At 39.7% G+C, this 14,260-nt stretch overlaps 1 protein-coding gene across 1 annotated transcript in view; it reads right to left on the reverse strand.

The window, feature by feature from the left end:
• Nucleotides 1–329: 329 nt before the first annotated feature.
• The window catches only part of PDGFRA (platelet derived growth factor receptor alpha), a 34,404-nt gene continuing 20,473 nt past the window's right edge, over nucleotides 330–14,260 (reverse strand). Inside the window, exons 13-23 of the mRNA XM_036382486.1 lie at nucleotides 13,093–13,197; nucleotides 12,323–12,433; nucleotides 11,434–11,587; nucleotides 10,252–10,418; nucleotides 8,986–9,101; nucleotides 8,309–8,431; nucleotides 7,615–7,726; nucleotides 5,937–6,036; nucleotides 5,710–5,815; nucleotides 4,776–5,011; nucleotides 330–3,711 (exon numbers count right to left, since the gene is read on the reverse strand). Of these exons, the coding sequence (XP_036238379.1) occupies nucleotides 3,564–3,711; nucleotides 4,776–5,011; nucleotides 5,710–5,815; nucleotides 5,937–6,036; nucleotides 7,615–7,726; nucleotides 8,309–8,431; nucleotides 8,986–9,101; nucleotides 10,252–10,418; nucleotides 11,434–11,587; nucleotides 12,323–12,433; nucleotides 13,093–13,197 (1,478 nt within the window). The 3' untranslated portion in view covers nucleotides 330–3,563. The remainder of the gene's footprint in view (nucleotides 3,712–4,775; nucleotides 5,012–5,709; nucleotides 5,816–5,936; nucleotides 6,037–7,614; nucleotides 7,727–8,308; nucleotides 8,432–8,985; nucleotides 9,102–10,251; nucleotides 10,419–11,433; nucleotides 11,588–12,322; nucleotides 12,434–13,092; nucleotides 13,198–14,260) is intronic.

Below are 14,260 nucleotides of genomic sequence, written 5' to 3' on the forward strand. Positions count from 1 at the left end.
AAGTGTGGGCAGAGCAGCAGGCATCAACCCCCCAGCACACATGGTGCCAAGGCCAAGGGTTTCATGTTGGGCTGGGAGCCCAGTGCCCACCCACTCACCCACCCATACCTGCTGTGTTTTGGGCAATAATATGGCTGCCCACAGATGTCACTTGGTATCCTGGTCATTTGCTGCCAGCACTACCTCACTGTGGAAGAGCTCGGAGACAGGGTTGTCATTACTGATTGATGGCTTCACAGACAGCTCAAGGACCTCTTGAGGGAAAAAATCCCTGAGCAAGACTGATGCTTTTTAACCATCTTTCAATAAGTGAGTATAGACCCCTCACATATCCTTAAATTATATATCATTTATTGAAATATAAAGATCTTCATTTACAAGATTTTTTCAAAGACAAAATATCAACAGGGGCATTTTTGAAATACATTTTGTGCCTATCATCACTCAGGCCAGTTTGCCCTTCTTCAAACATTTCACAACAGCCATCATTTTGGAAACACTTCCTTTTTTATTATTCTAAAATATAACTTTTGGACATTCAAAGTGCAACAGTTAACGTGCCTGTGGAATATATCACAGTAAAAAAAATATAAACAAAGGCAGTGATATAGCTGTCATAAATGTTTTGGCAGTATTCTAGAAGTCTATATAAAAATACTTATATACATATTGATGTATAACATCATCATATCTCACGTCCTTCATCATGTAATAGGACCATTTTGTACAAGTTGCAGACCACGCTGTAAGGAATTGGTTGGCCATTCCAAATCAAAAGCTGCATTTTGTAGGATAACACTGATTGTCGTTATACAATTACTGTAGCAAAAGGTTTGGGAGTATCTCTTCCAGTGGCTTCTCAATAAGTAAGCCATAAAAAAAAAAAAAGTCTGTAATACTGATAATATTGTGAAACTAAACAATTCATTCTCATCCTTTCACACTTCTCCCTCTCTAGTAAATCCTTTCTCTTCCTCTTCTTCTCATTCCAGTTTCCAGGACAGCTTGTCTGATTCCAAGCCTGCCGTGAGCTGCGTTTGGCTAGACCCCTGCCAGGGATGCAATTGATCTGTACAATACTCATGACAAGATGGAGAATTAACATTACCATGTACCAGAAAGTGAGCCAGCTCTGGTTCATTGGCTGAGTCTAGCCTGAGATGCACTGTGAGATACAGAATGAGGCTGGTGAGGGGAAGGCAAAGCTGCACAAAAATGTCCTTAGATTCCAGTAACTGATATAATAAAACATGCTGGGGCTGATTTTCAAACCCTGAAGAACACTAGGCCATGTGCAAAAATGCAGGTGAAATTGCTTGCCTAATTTGAATGTGTAGTTGTAAAGACTACACATGCAAATTAAGGCACGTGTCATCTCAAGTGGCCATTCAGATATCTGGGATATCCATAGACAATTTGCGTTTCCTCAATTCATAGTTTGTAACTGGAGGGAGATTTCACACCATCCCATCTGTCCTGGCTGTATCAAGAGTCTATGTTTCACAGTTGTCCCCGTACAGAGCTCAGTGACATGTTTGGCAAAAGCATGGTCCCAGGAAGACACTTGTTCTTGATCTGTCGAATGCAAGAAGTAGAGGATGCACCATCAATCACCATTCCTTCTGATTGTCAGCTTCCATCGAGGTTGAAAATGTGGGGGCTCGCTTCAGGTCCTGTTTTCACATTTGCTGTGATCTTGTGCATGGCCTCTGCCAGGTGACAGCTTGAAACCCAGACCCAGAATGATTTGCCTGTGCAGTGTCCCACGCTGGAACACTGCCAAAATTGCATTTTCTTTTGTTTGATCTGTAGCTGTCCACAAGTGAAGTCAAGGGGACTTACGAAACTTTTTGTAGGGCTATTTGAAGGTAAACTGTAGTTTAACATGGGAGCATGTTCTGTCAGTCACTCTTTCACACTTCCTAGGAAACTACTTCAACACAGGAATGAGTTTGCACCACATTTGCATTGATTGTATCGTAACAGAGGCTGGGCATATCCTACGAGGTGCTCATTGCACTGAATTAAGGCAAAGTGTGAAAGCTGAGTACCAGAAAGGATGGGGCCCTTGGCAGTGACATAATTTTTTTACATGTAAGTCTTCCAAAGTATCATATCTCAATAACACATTGTATAGTGATAGCAGTAATCATAATACTTTGTTCATATAAGGGGTGTCAAAAATCAACAATTGCAGGCTGAAAGCAGATTCATTTTCATGCACTTTTTTCCAAAAAACACTCCTAGAAGTATTTACCTTTTGTAGTTACAGTCTGCAAAGATAGTAGATATTTCTGCTCCTGTTTAAACTTGAAAACTAAGACAAGAATATTTTCTGCATATTTATTTCTGCTTATTTGAAGTTGCATTTCAGGCTAGGAGAAATGTTTTTGTTTCTTGAACAGTTTAAATATCAAGTCAATTCTTCACAGCTAACCTCAGGATAAGATTTCTTTTGAGTACCATGAAACACTAATAATGGGGTATTGCTGGTGGTTTGTCATAATCTTCCATTCTCCAGCATCTTGGAAATCTGGTATAATTTTTTTAATTGAAATTTTTAGGACCTCACTTAATCAGAGGAAAACTAATTGCTTCTAGTACATCTGATTAGAAAAGCTACTCAGCTCATGAAAGAAAAAAATCTTAATTTTTTTCTCCATGTTAAAGTAGTTTTAGCTAACCAGAACAATTACCATTCTGTGTAGATCAAAAAAAAAATTCATAAAATTTTTTGGGCTGGAAATTTCTCCCCTGCACTTAAAAAAGTGTTTTGAAATTGTGCTTTTACTGAAGGACAATGGATTGTAAAATATACATTTAGTGTTACTGAAAACAGTAGTAGTATTATTTTGAAAACAGCTACCTTCTATAGTTAATAAAGACTTACTAGGTTTCTAACACCTATTATAGACTGAATTTTAATTATCATTATTATTATCATTATTATTCCCCTTTACTTGCATTAATGGTGGAAAGTAACATGTTTTATAGTACCGGTCAGTCCCTTGTGGTTTTAGACCTTTTTGGTCCAAAAGTGGTTTTTGCATGTTCTTCAATTCACATGATAGTTCAACAGCAGCTGACATTGAGATTGAGGGAGGAAGTACACAGAATTCATGAATGACCTCTTCTAAAATCCATGGCATTTGTTCAATGTGCACCTCAAAAGATCCTTGAGTAGTCAGTTATTTACATAATTACAATGGTGAAGTATTGCTGCAGTGGAAATATGATCCATCAAAGTCATATGAATGCCCTTGAAACACAAAACCGGTCTGTTTGTGGCCTTTCCCTTCATCCTCCTACCAGTTGGAATGGCAAACAACACTGAGATGCTACTGAAGTACTGCAAGAAGCAACACTAAAATATCCATCTTCAACATGTCTCTTTCATTTATACTCAGGCTGAGTCCTCTGCCCATTTCTGGGCGTTCCTTTCTACAAATCCACCTCCTCTTCACATCCTTGACGTTGCAATAAAGTGGTTTTCTCTGTGGAGCAGAAGTCTGTAGGCAGCTGGGGAAGCTTCCCTGTGTGCAGAGCTGGCAGGTGTCCGTGGCTTACAGGAAGCTGTCCTCCACCAGGTCTGAGGAGTCGATCCCAATGTCGTCCATCATGTCAATGTCCTCAATGGTCTCGTCCTCTCTCTTGATGAAGGTAGAGCTACTGGAACCAGTTTCAATGGCACTTTCTTCAGATGTCTGTGAACTGGAAGAGACAGATATTTCAGAGAGAAGGTATGTGGTGACTGTGGCTGGGTAAACACTCCAGTCTCTAGCAGAACTGAACGCTACCTCCCCAGATGCTTTCTGACCCACAGGGCAATCTTAGGTGACTATGACCACCAGTTTCTTAGGACATGACATATCTTGTATATCAAAAGTAGTGAACCACCTTGGAATTCAAAGGAGCGTGCTGGCACTCTCAGCCAGATACTTGTTGGAGAAGTAGTTTTATGACACTACTGTGACTACAGGTCACTTAGGTAAATCTGGGGAGGTCAGGTGAAAATAAGATGGTAATAACAGGCAGTAAGATAAGAATAACAGACAGAGATAATATGTCTTAATTTTTGGTAGTACTTTTAGGGACTTCTTTCTTCCCTCACTTGAATAAAGCACAAAAATACAAAAAAAAAAAAAAAAAAAAAAAAGAAAAAAGGCATTTCTAGGTTGCTGAACCTATACACTGTGAATTAAGGGCTGAATTAAACCTCCACCTATCACAATTAGGGTCAGGCAGTGCTGTGTTGTAGTGGCATTGGTCATGCAAATTGACAAGAAAGAAGTAAAAAGTTCTGGACACCCCACTTTCATAGAAAACCAGGAGATATATAGACATAGAACATAGAAGATATTATGAACAACTTCTCCCAGGTTTTAGAATTTGTCTCATACAAACAAATCAATCCTTTGAGATCTCATATGAAGCTCAAAGGAGGCAAGATGTGATGGAAATTCTGCCCACAGATCCACAAGACAACCACTGTGACTTGACCAAGCTATTAAAGGAGTCCCAAAAAACACACGGAAGCCCCCTACTAGCAGTCACCTTACCCTGGCAACCAGAAAACAGGCAAAATTAACTTCTTCCCATTGAGAACACTGTGGGCAGTCATACTACCATATTTATATGTGACTCCCCCAGTAAGTAGTTTGAACAGAGCTAAGGAAACCATTTGCAGAGTACTGTGCTGGAAAGTGGAAATGGACATTGCCAAACATGACCCCAAGTGGTGACTATGGGCTAAGGGATCTGTAAACTGCACCTACCTGTGTCTGTTTCTTTTGCCAAGCTCATCTTCAGAAACAGGGTCAATGTCAGGCAGGGGAATGATGTATCCACTGTCAGCACTCAGCCTCTGCTCGTCAAATCCACTCTCCCTGTCCTTTAGCTTGTCTTCATTCTTGTAAGTTACGCCAATGTAAGCATTGTCACAGTCCCCTCTCATGCGTGTGACAGCTGGGTGATCACTTTTCAGGAAGTCCAGATGAATCTTCTCATAGCTCTGAAAAAATTCATTTCAACCCTTCATTAGATGCTACTCACTAAGGCTGCCTTTCTTCAGATGGGCAGCTGTGATTCATTAGCCTAGCAAATATTCTGTCCTATGAGACAGCAATACTGGATAGAGAAGTCCAGAAGGTTCAATTGCTTTGAAGGGAGAAGTGACATGTAAGTTTTAGATGATGCAGGAGCAAAGATTTGTGGCAGCACAAAGCAGACACGTAGATGTGAAAGAAGGGTAAGGAAAAGGGAGTTAAGGTAGGTCGGAAAAATGAAACACTGAATGATGGGGAAGGCACAAATAGTCAAGAGCTATCAGAAGTGTGAGGGGAAAACTTGCTGGTGTCAGGATCGGAAGAAGGAGACAGGGTGATTATACACATGGGCCAAGAAGTCCCTTTTATATAATTATTTCACAGCCTACAAAATCCCATGAAAATATATAGAACTAGTTCTCCAGTAGAAAAATTGAGTTGTTAGGATTTAATTAGACGTAAAGGGCTCTGCTTCCCAGTTAATACTGCAGAACTGCTTCTGTCAGCAAGTTTGACTGAAGAAACCATGCAATGTCCCCGTGCTAATCACATAATTCACATAGCTTAGAATGTGCCAGTTCAGTGCTCATGGCTCTCATGGCTGGAACAATGCTTGTAATTCCCTCTGAAGCAGTATACAGAAAACACAGAGAAAATTACAAACCTTTTTGTACTCTCCAGGCAACAAGCTCTCCACAATTTCACTCAAATGGTAGAAAGAAGGTCTTTTCTCCGGTTCACTGTTCCAGCACTTCACCATAATCTCATACCTGCAGATAAGAAGGAAACCAGTTTAACCAGCTGGTAGAGGAACATAACAGATCAAACAGAAACTACAGCCAGAATTCTCTGGAGACTGGGCGGGTGTGGAAAAGCCAAATGCACACATACACTTCATTGGTGGCATGATCAGGTTTGGCCATTCGGTATCCACTCTTGATCTTATTGTAGAAAGTAGAATCAACCATCATGCCAGGATAAGGTGTGCCACCTGCAGAAAAAAGAGAAACAAAAGTACTACTCTATACTTAAATATCCATGCAGAGTTCCCAAATACTATCTTCTTGTTGATGTTAACACTACAATTTAACATGACATCAGAATGATTCTTTCCTAGCCAGTGTTTCACATCAGAGCTATTGTCTTGGTGATGTTAAACCCTAATGTGAAACACTGGGAAAGTTTGAAGTAGATGCTAGTTAGGAAAAAATACCTTTTCAGTGTTTATAGAATGTATTGGGGACAGAGACTGGATGATACCTGGATCAGGTCATCAGCCTGCTTTGGCATGGGTTGTCAAAAAGTTTGGGCTTGGCCCAAGCTAACACAGCTAACTGATAATTTGGGGCTGCAGCGCAGAGACATCATTGCCCTCATGCTCAGATGTTGCTGATGTGTAAAAGAGTAATTCAAGCTGAAGTCAACATGGTAGCAAGATATAATTGACCTTTTTAACAAACACTGCTGAGGATATATTTTGCTTTCCAAAAAGGAACAACTTTCTCAGATGGAGGAGGCGTACTATAATATTACTTCAAAAATCTCTGCCCTTTCAAAAGTAGGATTTTCACCTAAAAATGAGCTTCAGAACCTTCTTTACAGGTAGAGCAGTGAAGTTTAGTGCTTCAGTTCCTGAGCTGTCCAATGCCTCCCAGGGATATCAGGGAATGGCTATTTACAGGAGCCTGTGATGCCCAGAGATTACAGGAATCAATACCATAAATAGTGGTGCAACTGTTGTTTTCTGAGAAGCAGTTATGTGACAACTTGTTCTAGCAAATAACATTAGGCTTGGGGTTGCCGTGGGGCAGCAGTAGGCACCACACAGGCATGAGTAATTCTGCTGGCAGTAAATCTGGGCAATGCAGGCTCGCTGGAGCGGGCCATGCACCCGTCCAGGAGGCTAATTAATTAATGAGGCTGAGGAGAGAGCCAGGCTGCTCCCAGCTGGGAGCTGTGCATTGTCTGGAACTGCTATATATTGTCATAACCACTTTACACTGCCATAGACCAACTGTGTGAACAGTGTTGACCTGGAAATGAGAAATCAGTGTCCCAGAAGATTGACATTTATTTTCATTCTCTAATGGGACTAAGACAGCCTCTTTTCAAATGTGTATGAAGAGACTGTTCCAAAGCAGCTGCTGAGCTGGGCTGCAGCACCAGGCACTCCGTTGCAAAGGAGAAACATGTTCCTTCTCATATTAGACAGAAAATCAATCCTGTTGTGGCACACCAATATTTTTCCACAGAAGATTTTCACACAGTTCTTTTAGTTTTACAGCAAAAAAAGGTATATCTCAAAAACAAACAAACAAAACCAAAAAAGCAAAACCCTCAAACAAAGGAACAAAAAAAAATCCATACCAAAACTAAAGAGAACTTTGGGAGAGTATGGACATTTCACTTCACACTTAACACTGGAATCTGAAATGCCATACAGAAGAACAACTAACACTGGATTTCACGCATATATATTTTATATGCAGAATTTTAAATATTTCATGTAGAACAGTTTGAATTGAAAAAACTTAATCACTACATATAGGAAAATATTCACAGTACATACCAAGAGAAAATATTTCCCACAGCAGAATGCCGTAAGACCAGACATCACTTAATGTTGTGTACAGGTTGTCAAAAATACTTTCAGGTGCCATCCATTTTACTGGGAGGAAAGTCTGTAATAAAAAGAAAGAAAGCCCAAACACACAGATTAGTCATTAAATAAATTATTACTATTGCAATTGTTGTTTGATAGCCAGGAATAACATCTCTCTATAAGAAAATTTATGTTAACCTTGCTAGTGTTTATTTTTAATTCAATTTAATACAGAGGTACCAGGATTATAAGCAATGCTACTTGTTAGCTCCCCACAAAAACTAGTTAAACCATAGCTGTATTCATTTCAGTACTGGCAAATGAACAGGTAGTAAATGATTGAAAGTATGACGCAAAATCTGGCACTGCTGAACTAGGTCTGATATGTCATTGTTTGACAGTTCCTTAGTAATTTATCCAGTCACAAAACCTGCCAGTTAAAAATGTCAGACTGTGAAGTACTGAATGTGTACTTTTTCACTTTAAAACAGAGTTAGAAAAGTTACAGAAATTAATGATCTGAAGATAAATTGTTCTGAGGCACATTCATCCCAATGGTCAATTACTGTAACCAATACTGAATGGCAAGAACATGAAATAGCAGTTAAAACTGACAATTTTCATTTCAGTTATAGCAGAGCTCCAGAGATTAAGTACATACACTGCCCTTGGAGACATAGTTGGAATCATGCATGATGTCTCTAGCCAGCCCAAAGTCACAGATCTTCACAATTTTTCCTTGAGCCAGGAGGACATTACGAGCGGCCAAGTCACGGTGCACACACTGTGTGGAGAAAAATGAAGTTGTTCAAGGACATGCTTTTTCCATGAGGGCCACTGCCCTTACAAAAGGGTTGGCTTTCTAGGTGCAGTAGTAACAAGATCCTCTACTGAACAAGCACCTGCTAGCAGGGGCAGGGAGGCACCAGGCCTCAGGGCCGGCAAGGTCTCACATGGATGCATTTTAGGAGGGAGGAGGCAAAAGTGAGGTCACCCTTTCCCATTCTACCCCTCATGCACTAATGATACACCTGTGCTTCTCACCATGCTGATTTGTGACTGTATGGACCCTTCACCCAGACCCTGCTTTGATCCTCCACCATCTCTGGTACCCTGACTCCATCAATGTCACAGGATGAAGCAGGGGAAGACAAGTGACTGCTGCTTTGATTTTTTCCCACCATGGTGATCTCCATTTCCAGGTAAGTGAGAAAGCTATCTACATCTCCAAAAATAATACTATATTGTGTCATATGCTCAAAATCTAAATTTAAAACCATAGCTGCAGAAGACATTTTTACACCTTATTCCATTTCGCTTACTTTTTTATTTACTTACATTTTTAGAAGCCAAGAATTCCATTCCCCGTGCAACCTGGTAAGTGAAGCTCAGCAAATCCAATAGGCTGAGGCCTTCTGAACTGTCATCTGAAAGAAGGTTTTTGACTTCTGATTCTATCAAAAAAGAAGAAAGATGTGATTTTGCTGTGGAGTGTGAAAGTAGAATCCATCTTCCCCTACCTATCATGATTCCGAGCTGATAATTTTAGCAGAGTACCATGACCAAAACAGGCTTTTCATAGTAACTATTGCCACTTCTAATGTCTGCATCAGTCACTGACACATACTGCATTTTTAAAAACAGCCAGTATTAAAAAGCAGGTCAGGGTTTTCTCCTGTCTGTAATTTTTTTCCCCTGGGAACAGCAGGAAAAGTGAGAAAGAATTGTTGATGGGCATTACTGGACTGTCACACAGGTTGTTTACTCATTGTGTGGTACAGAAATATTTATTTAGAGGTGATGCCTTCATTAGGGTTTTGTGCATGCATGTACATTCTTATCCATTTACTTTTGCTGAGCACTGTTGTTTCCCAGGCAGTATTCACTGGGACTAATCCAATACCAGCAAAAAGGGTCAGGAATTCATGGCAACAGTTCTTATTTATTTTATGAAAAATGCCGGAAAAAACCCAGTCAAAATTCAGTGATTCATTTTCCCTGACTGTCCTGGAGCATGAGTACATAAGCCTGCCATGTAAATCTGGGACTGGATATGGTTCCATTTCTGAGGCCTGCAGGCAGAAGTGGCGGTGTCTGATTTTAAACAAAAGCATATTTGGGTTCTGAGAACAGGGACAGGGAATAGGATGCATTCATTATCTTCATTACATAATCCAGGAAAATATTTGGGAGTGTTCTGCATTTGGTAAGTGTCAGTTAATGTGAAATGTAAGTGGAAACAGTACAATATAAACTACTATTAGTATTGGTCATTGCTATTGCTCAAAATCCTTCAAACTACAAGACTGATAAAATCACTGCCTCCAAAGAGTGCCTACAGCCCCATTGCAGAGCACAACTGCCCAGTGCTTCAGCACAGAAACAAACACACAATGAGACCCCTTCTGCCCCAGCAACATGCTCTCCTGCCCCCAGAGCAGAATGGAAGAACACAACCACAAGCTTTTAGCTTACAGCTTATGCTCACACTCTTGCTGAACAGAGCTAAACAGTTTTTGTGCATTTAGAGGACAAAAATCAGATACCTGTTTACACAAGAGTGATTTGTATCAATGATACATGCAGAAGGGACAGTTACATTACCTGACATGGATTTCTTCTTGTACGAAGCAGGGCGATCATACACAGATCTCTGGATATCAGAGTATTTAGAGCCCTCCTTCCTTTCCAGCATTGGCACGTACTGAGTGGTATCAGCTTGTTTCATGTCCATGTATTCTCCAGTGTTTTCAAACGATAGTATCACATAGCTGAAATTGGGAAAAAACACAAGTGTATCAGGTAGTGACTTCCCTGTCAGAGCATGCGCATGTCTAATCATTCACTTAAGGTGTACTATTGTATTGAGGTGAAATTCAACAGCTGGCTTCTTGTTAGGAAATATACATATATAAAGATCATTACCAGATATCATATGTATTACATAACCATCACTTATTAGTACATGTTACTGTGTATTACTGTAGTCAAACACAAGCGCCCCAAACTTAGGCTTTTGCCAGCAGTCAGGTATGTAACCATGCTTATTTCCCAAAATCCCACTGAACTCAAGTATCGTTATCTAGGGCTTTTAACTCAAGGCATTCCAAATGATAGGTGTAATTTATTCACACAGACAGTTTGCATCAAATCCAGTCCTGCTTAACAAACCCATGCCCTGATGAATGGTACTGGCTTTACTCAGCTACCAAGGCAGTTGATCTACTTCTCTGAGTGATTTTTTGAATGAATCTCTGTTCACTTTTTAAATCCTAGCTCATTTTATGGCATTACATTATTGCTGAATATATGATGACAAGCTTCCTCAACCATCATCTGGAAAAAGTTCTGGGATGGGATGAACATTAACAATTAGGACACTATTGAGACTGGCTAAGCCATTGGAAGATTAAGGAGAGAACTTGAGTTTGGAGAACAAGCCCTGCCAGGTTGTTTGAAGGGAAGGAGTTTTAGACACTGGAAATTCCCCAAGCATAGAAACAAGGAGGCAGGTAGGTGCACTTGGATATCTATGGAGAAACCACCGGGGTCCTCAGACTGCAGGCATGTCTACATGCAGGAAACACAGATCTAGGACACATCAGGGAGATTGAATAGAAACTGTTGAAACCTTCCCAGACCTATGAAATGTGACAAATAAAAGTCTAACGAGAAAAATTAGGGAGGAGTTTAAACCAATGGATGAGAGTAATGCAATAAGGGTTTATAATGGCTTAAGTCCTTAAGTTGCAGGTCACTGATTTCTTTTTTTCATTTTTTTCCCACCTTCTTGTGCTTTCATCAGCGGGGTTCATCCCAAAGATATCCAAGTCTTTTTTAGGCTTTTCGGGGTGTCGGTTCAGGAAATTGTCCCTATTCTTATGCAGGTAGTTCACCAGATCACCATAAAAACAGTATTCAGTAATGATGTAAATAGGACCTGTTAAAATAAAGTAAAATTGTGCATTGATGAGTTGGGGTTTTGAAAAACAGAAACAAATACAAAAAGCCTCTAAAAGTATTAGAAAATAGAGTTGTGAGTTAATGCATTTTTATCTACTAAGTTATGACTGCAATTATTACCAAATACCAAGAGGTTTTCTGAAAACCTATATTTGGTTATATTTATTGGTAAGTCCTCTACTTGAAACCTGTGTCGATGCCTGAAAATAGAACACAAACTTTTCCAAATAACATAAGAATGATAATATAAAAACCTTCAAATACGCAGTATGGCAAAAAAAAAAAAGTGCTCAGAATAAAATTTGTACAGTTTTATAAAATAGGGCAATTAGAATATCTAGCCAATATTGTCCAATTTGAGGAGCAGTTGATTAGGTAACCTCCATCCTGGGTTCTGCCCCATTGGACCTCTCCCCCCAGTCTCCTACCCTATCTTTCTTGTGTCTATGATTCATGGTGCAAAATAAAAGGTCCTCAGTAAATTAACAGGCAAGACTAGATAAAATTGAAGGAATGCATCAATAAACATTTGTTCATTGCAGGAAGAAAGGCTGGAAAAGTACTAGAAGTTATACCTAGGCATTTAACAGTCTACAAAGCTACAAATATATGAAGATTACATAAAAATCTAAAAATCTTTAGGCACCAATGTGCTTGTTAAACACTGAATGATGATCCCACAGCAAACCTTTATTTTGTCAGCCAAACTCACCTGATTTTGTACAAGCTCCAAGCAGATTCACAATATTCAGGTGGGGGCCAAGATGTGTCATTATCTTCAATTCAGACATGAGTGCCTGTTTTTCACTGGATCTAGCTGTAGCTGTAGAGAAAAAACATATTAGTCACCTGGTGGGAGCAGTCACCTTTTTCATATTTACAAAAAAATTCTCCTTGCTTGCCTCATTGAAGCATTGCTGCCCCCATGTCCCTTACTTGATACATGTTTTTCTTAAGACTTGGAGAGGGCCACAAATGATTAGTAAGGGACTCCCTTGATGCAGCTCAGTAGCTGACTGAGTCTGTCCCTCTCCAGAGGGCAGTGGATTGCCACATGGCAAGAAGCACTCTACAAGCTGCTCATTCAACACAAGCAAGCTCCCCATGGCTCCTACAGAATCACTGCATCAGATTCTCAGTTCTCATGAAGCAGGAAATCTTCAGTGAATTTATACAAGACCTGCCTATTTCCCCTTGTAGTATAGCCCTCATTTGTTCACAGGTATTCATGGTTACTTTATCTTTCTCAGTATTTGTTGAGTTATTGTAGCTGTTCAGCTAAACCTAAACTTTGGATGTTTTCAAAAGCCTGGGTACCTTCAGGCTTGAAATGCCATCAAGCAATCTAACATATAATTTGAAAATCCCATCATTTCACCATTCATTTTCAACTTCAGATACAAAGAATTATAACAAGAAATGTTTGAATAACCCTGTGGGAACCTGTTATCTGGCTTGGGAAATGGAACCATGACAACTTACGTTTCAGCATTTTCACAGCTACTTTCATCACAGGTTGAGAGCGACTCAATCCATATGCAGTCCCTTCAACTACTTTTCCAAATGCACCCGAACCAAGGATCCGACCTGAACACAAGGGAGAGCATTATTAATTTCAGAAAGTAACAGCAATTCAGCTCCTTTCCTATCTCCATTCCTCTACAAGTTGATTCTTGTGTGGAAAGGGCACATTCCCTTCACCAGAGCACCGGTATTATTGCTATTATTGTTGTTTTAAGCAGAAAAAGCAGATATGAAGTGCTATATTAAGTACAATTCTTAAAAAGATGCCAGCAAACATCAAGAACACACCTGCACCTGGAAGCTCAGCTCATTCAAATTCACCCCTTCCTGTGCTCTGCCATCTTCACTTTATCCTCTCACATCATGGATTGTCCTAGGCTTAAGCTGACCTCTTTGCCTCAGCCAACCCCTGTTTAAAATACAGGTGTGTTCCTGACTTACAGATCTTAATTGGGTCCCTCAGCTGTAGTTTTGGTCTTTTATATAATGCTGGATACATCCAACATTAAAATGGACTAAAGCACATCAACAGCCCATTCAGAAACAGACAGGCAGCACCATTTCAGATCTGCAAGATGATGAAATACATGTTGATCACATATGAGGGGAAATTTCTCTGAAGTCTAATGTACAAGTGCGTTTCATCTGCTGGAATAAATTGTATCACAAATTTCCAAGTGCTGTAATAAAACAGCTAATGTTTATATACCCTTTTGCTACAAATCAATTTAGACAAAAATTTGGGATTAATATATCCTGTTTTCTAATATGGAAAGAGTCTCTAGAAGAATTTTGTACAGATAGAGATTTTAGAGAAATATGAACTGCACAAACATTCTCCAAAATGCTGTATTTCATAGCTCCTGCATTGAAAGCCAAGTTCATCAAGGGAACACTTAGTGAACAAACCTGTGTATGAGGTCCAGATGCCCGAATATAATCACATGCCTGACAAGCTGTTGCTTTGTTTTTTTGTTACTTTTTAACTTGAAGCACAGAAAGAATGAGTAGTAACTTTAACTATGGAGATACACAGCATTTTGTCTTTGACGTTTGTTTGCAGTTTGAACTTGTCACCTTTTACACTTCTGAAGGTGTTATCTGGCATGCAATGCCATATGTTTCT

The sequence above is a fragment of the Molothrus ater genome, chromosome 4 (assembly GCF_012460135.2).
Source record: "Molothrus ater isolate BHLD 08-10-18 breed brown headed cowbird chromosome 4, BPBGC_Mater_1.1, whole genome shotgun sequence".
NCBI lineage: Eukaryota > Metazoa > Chordata > Aves > Passeriformes > Icteridae > Molothrus > Molothrus ater.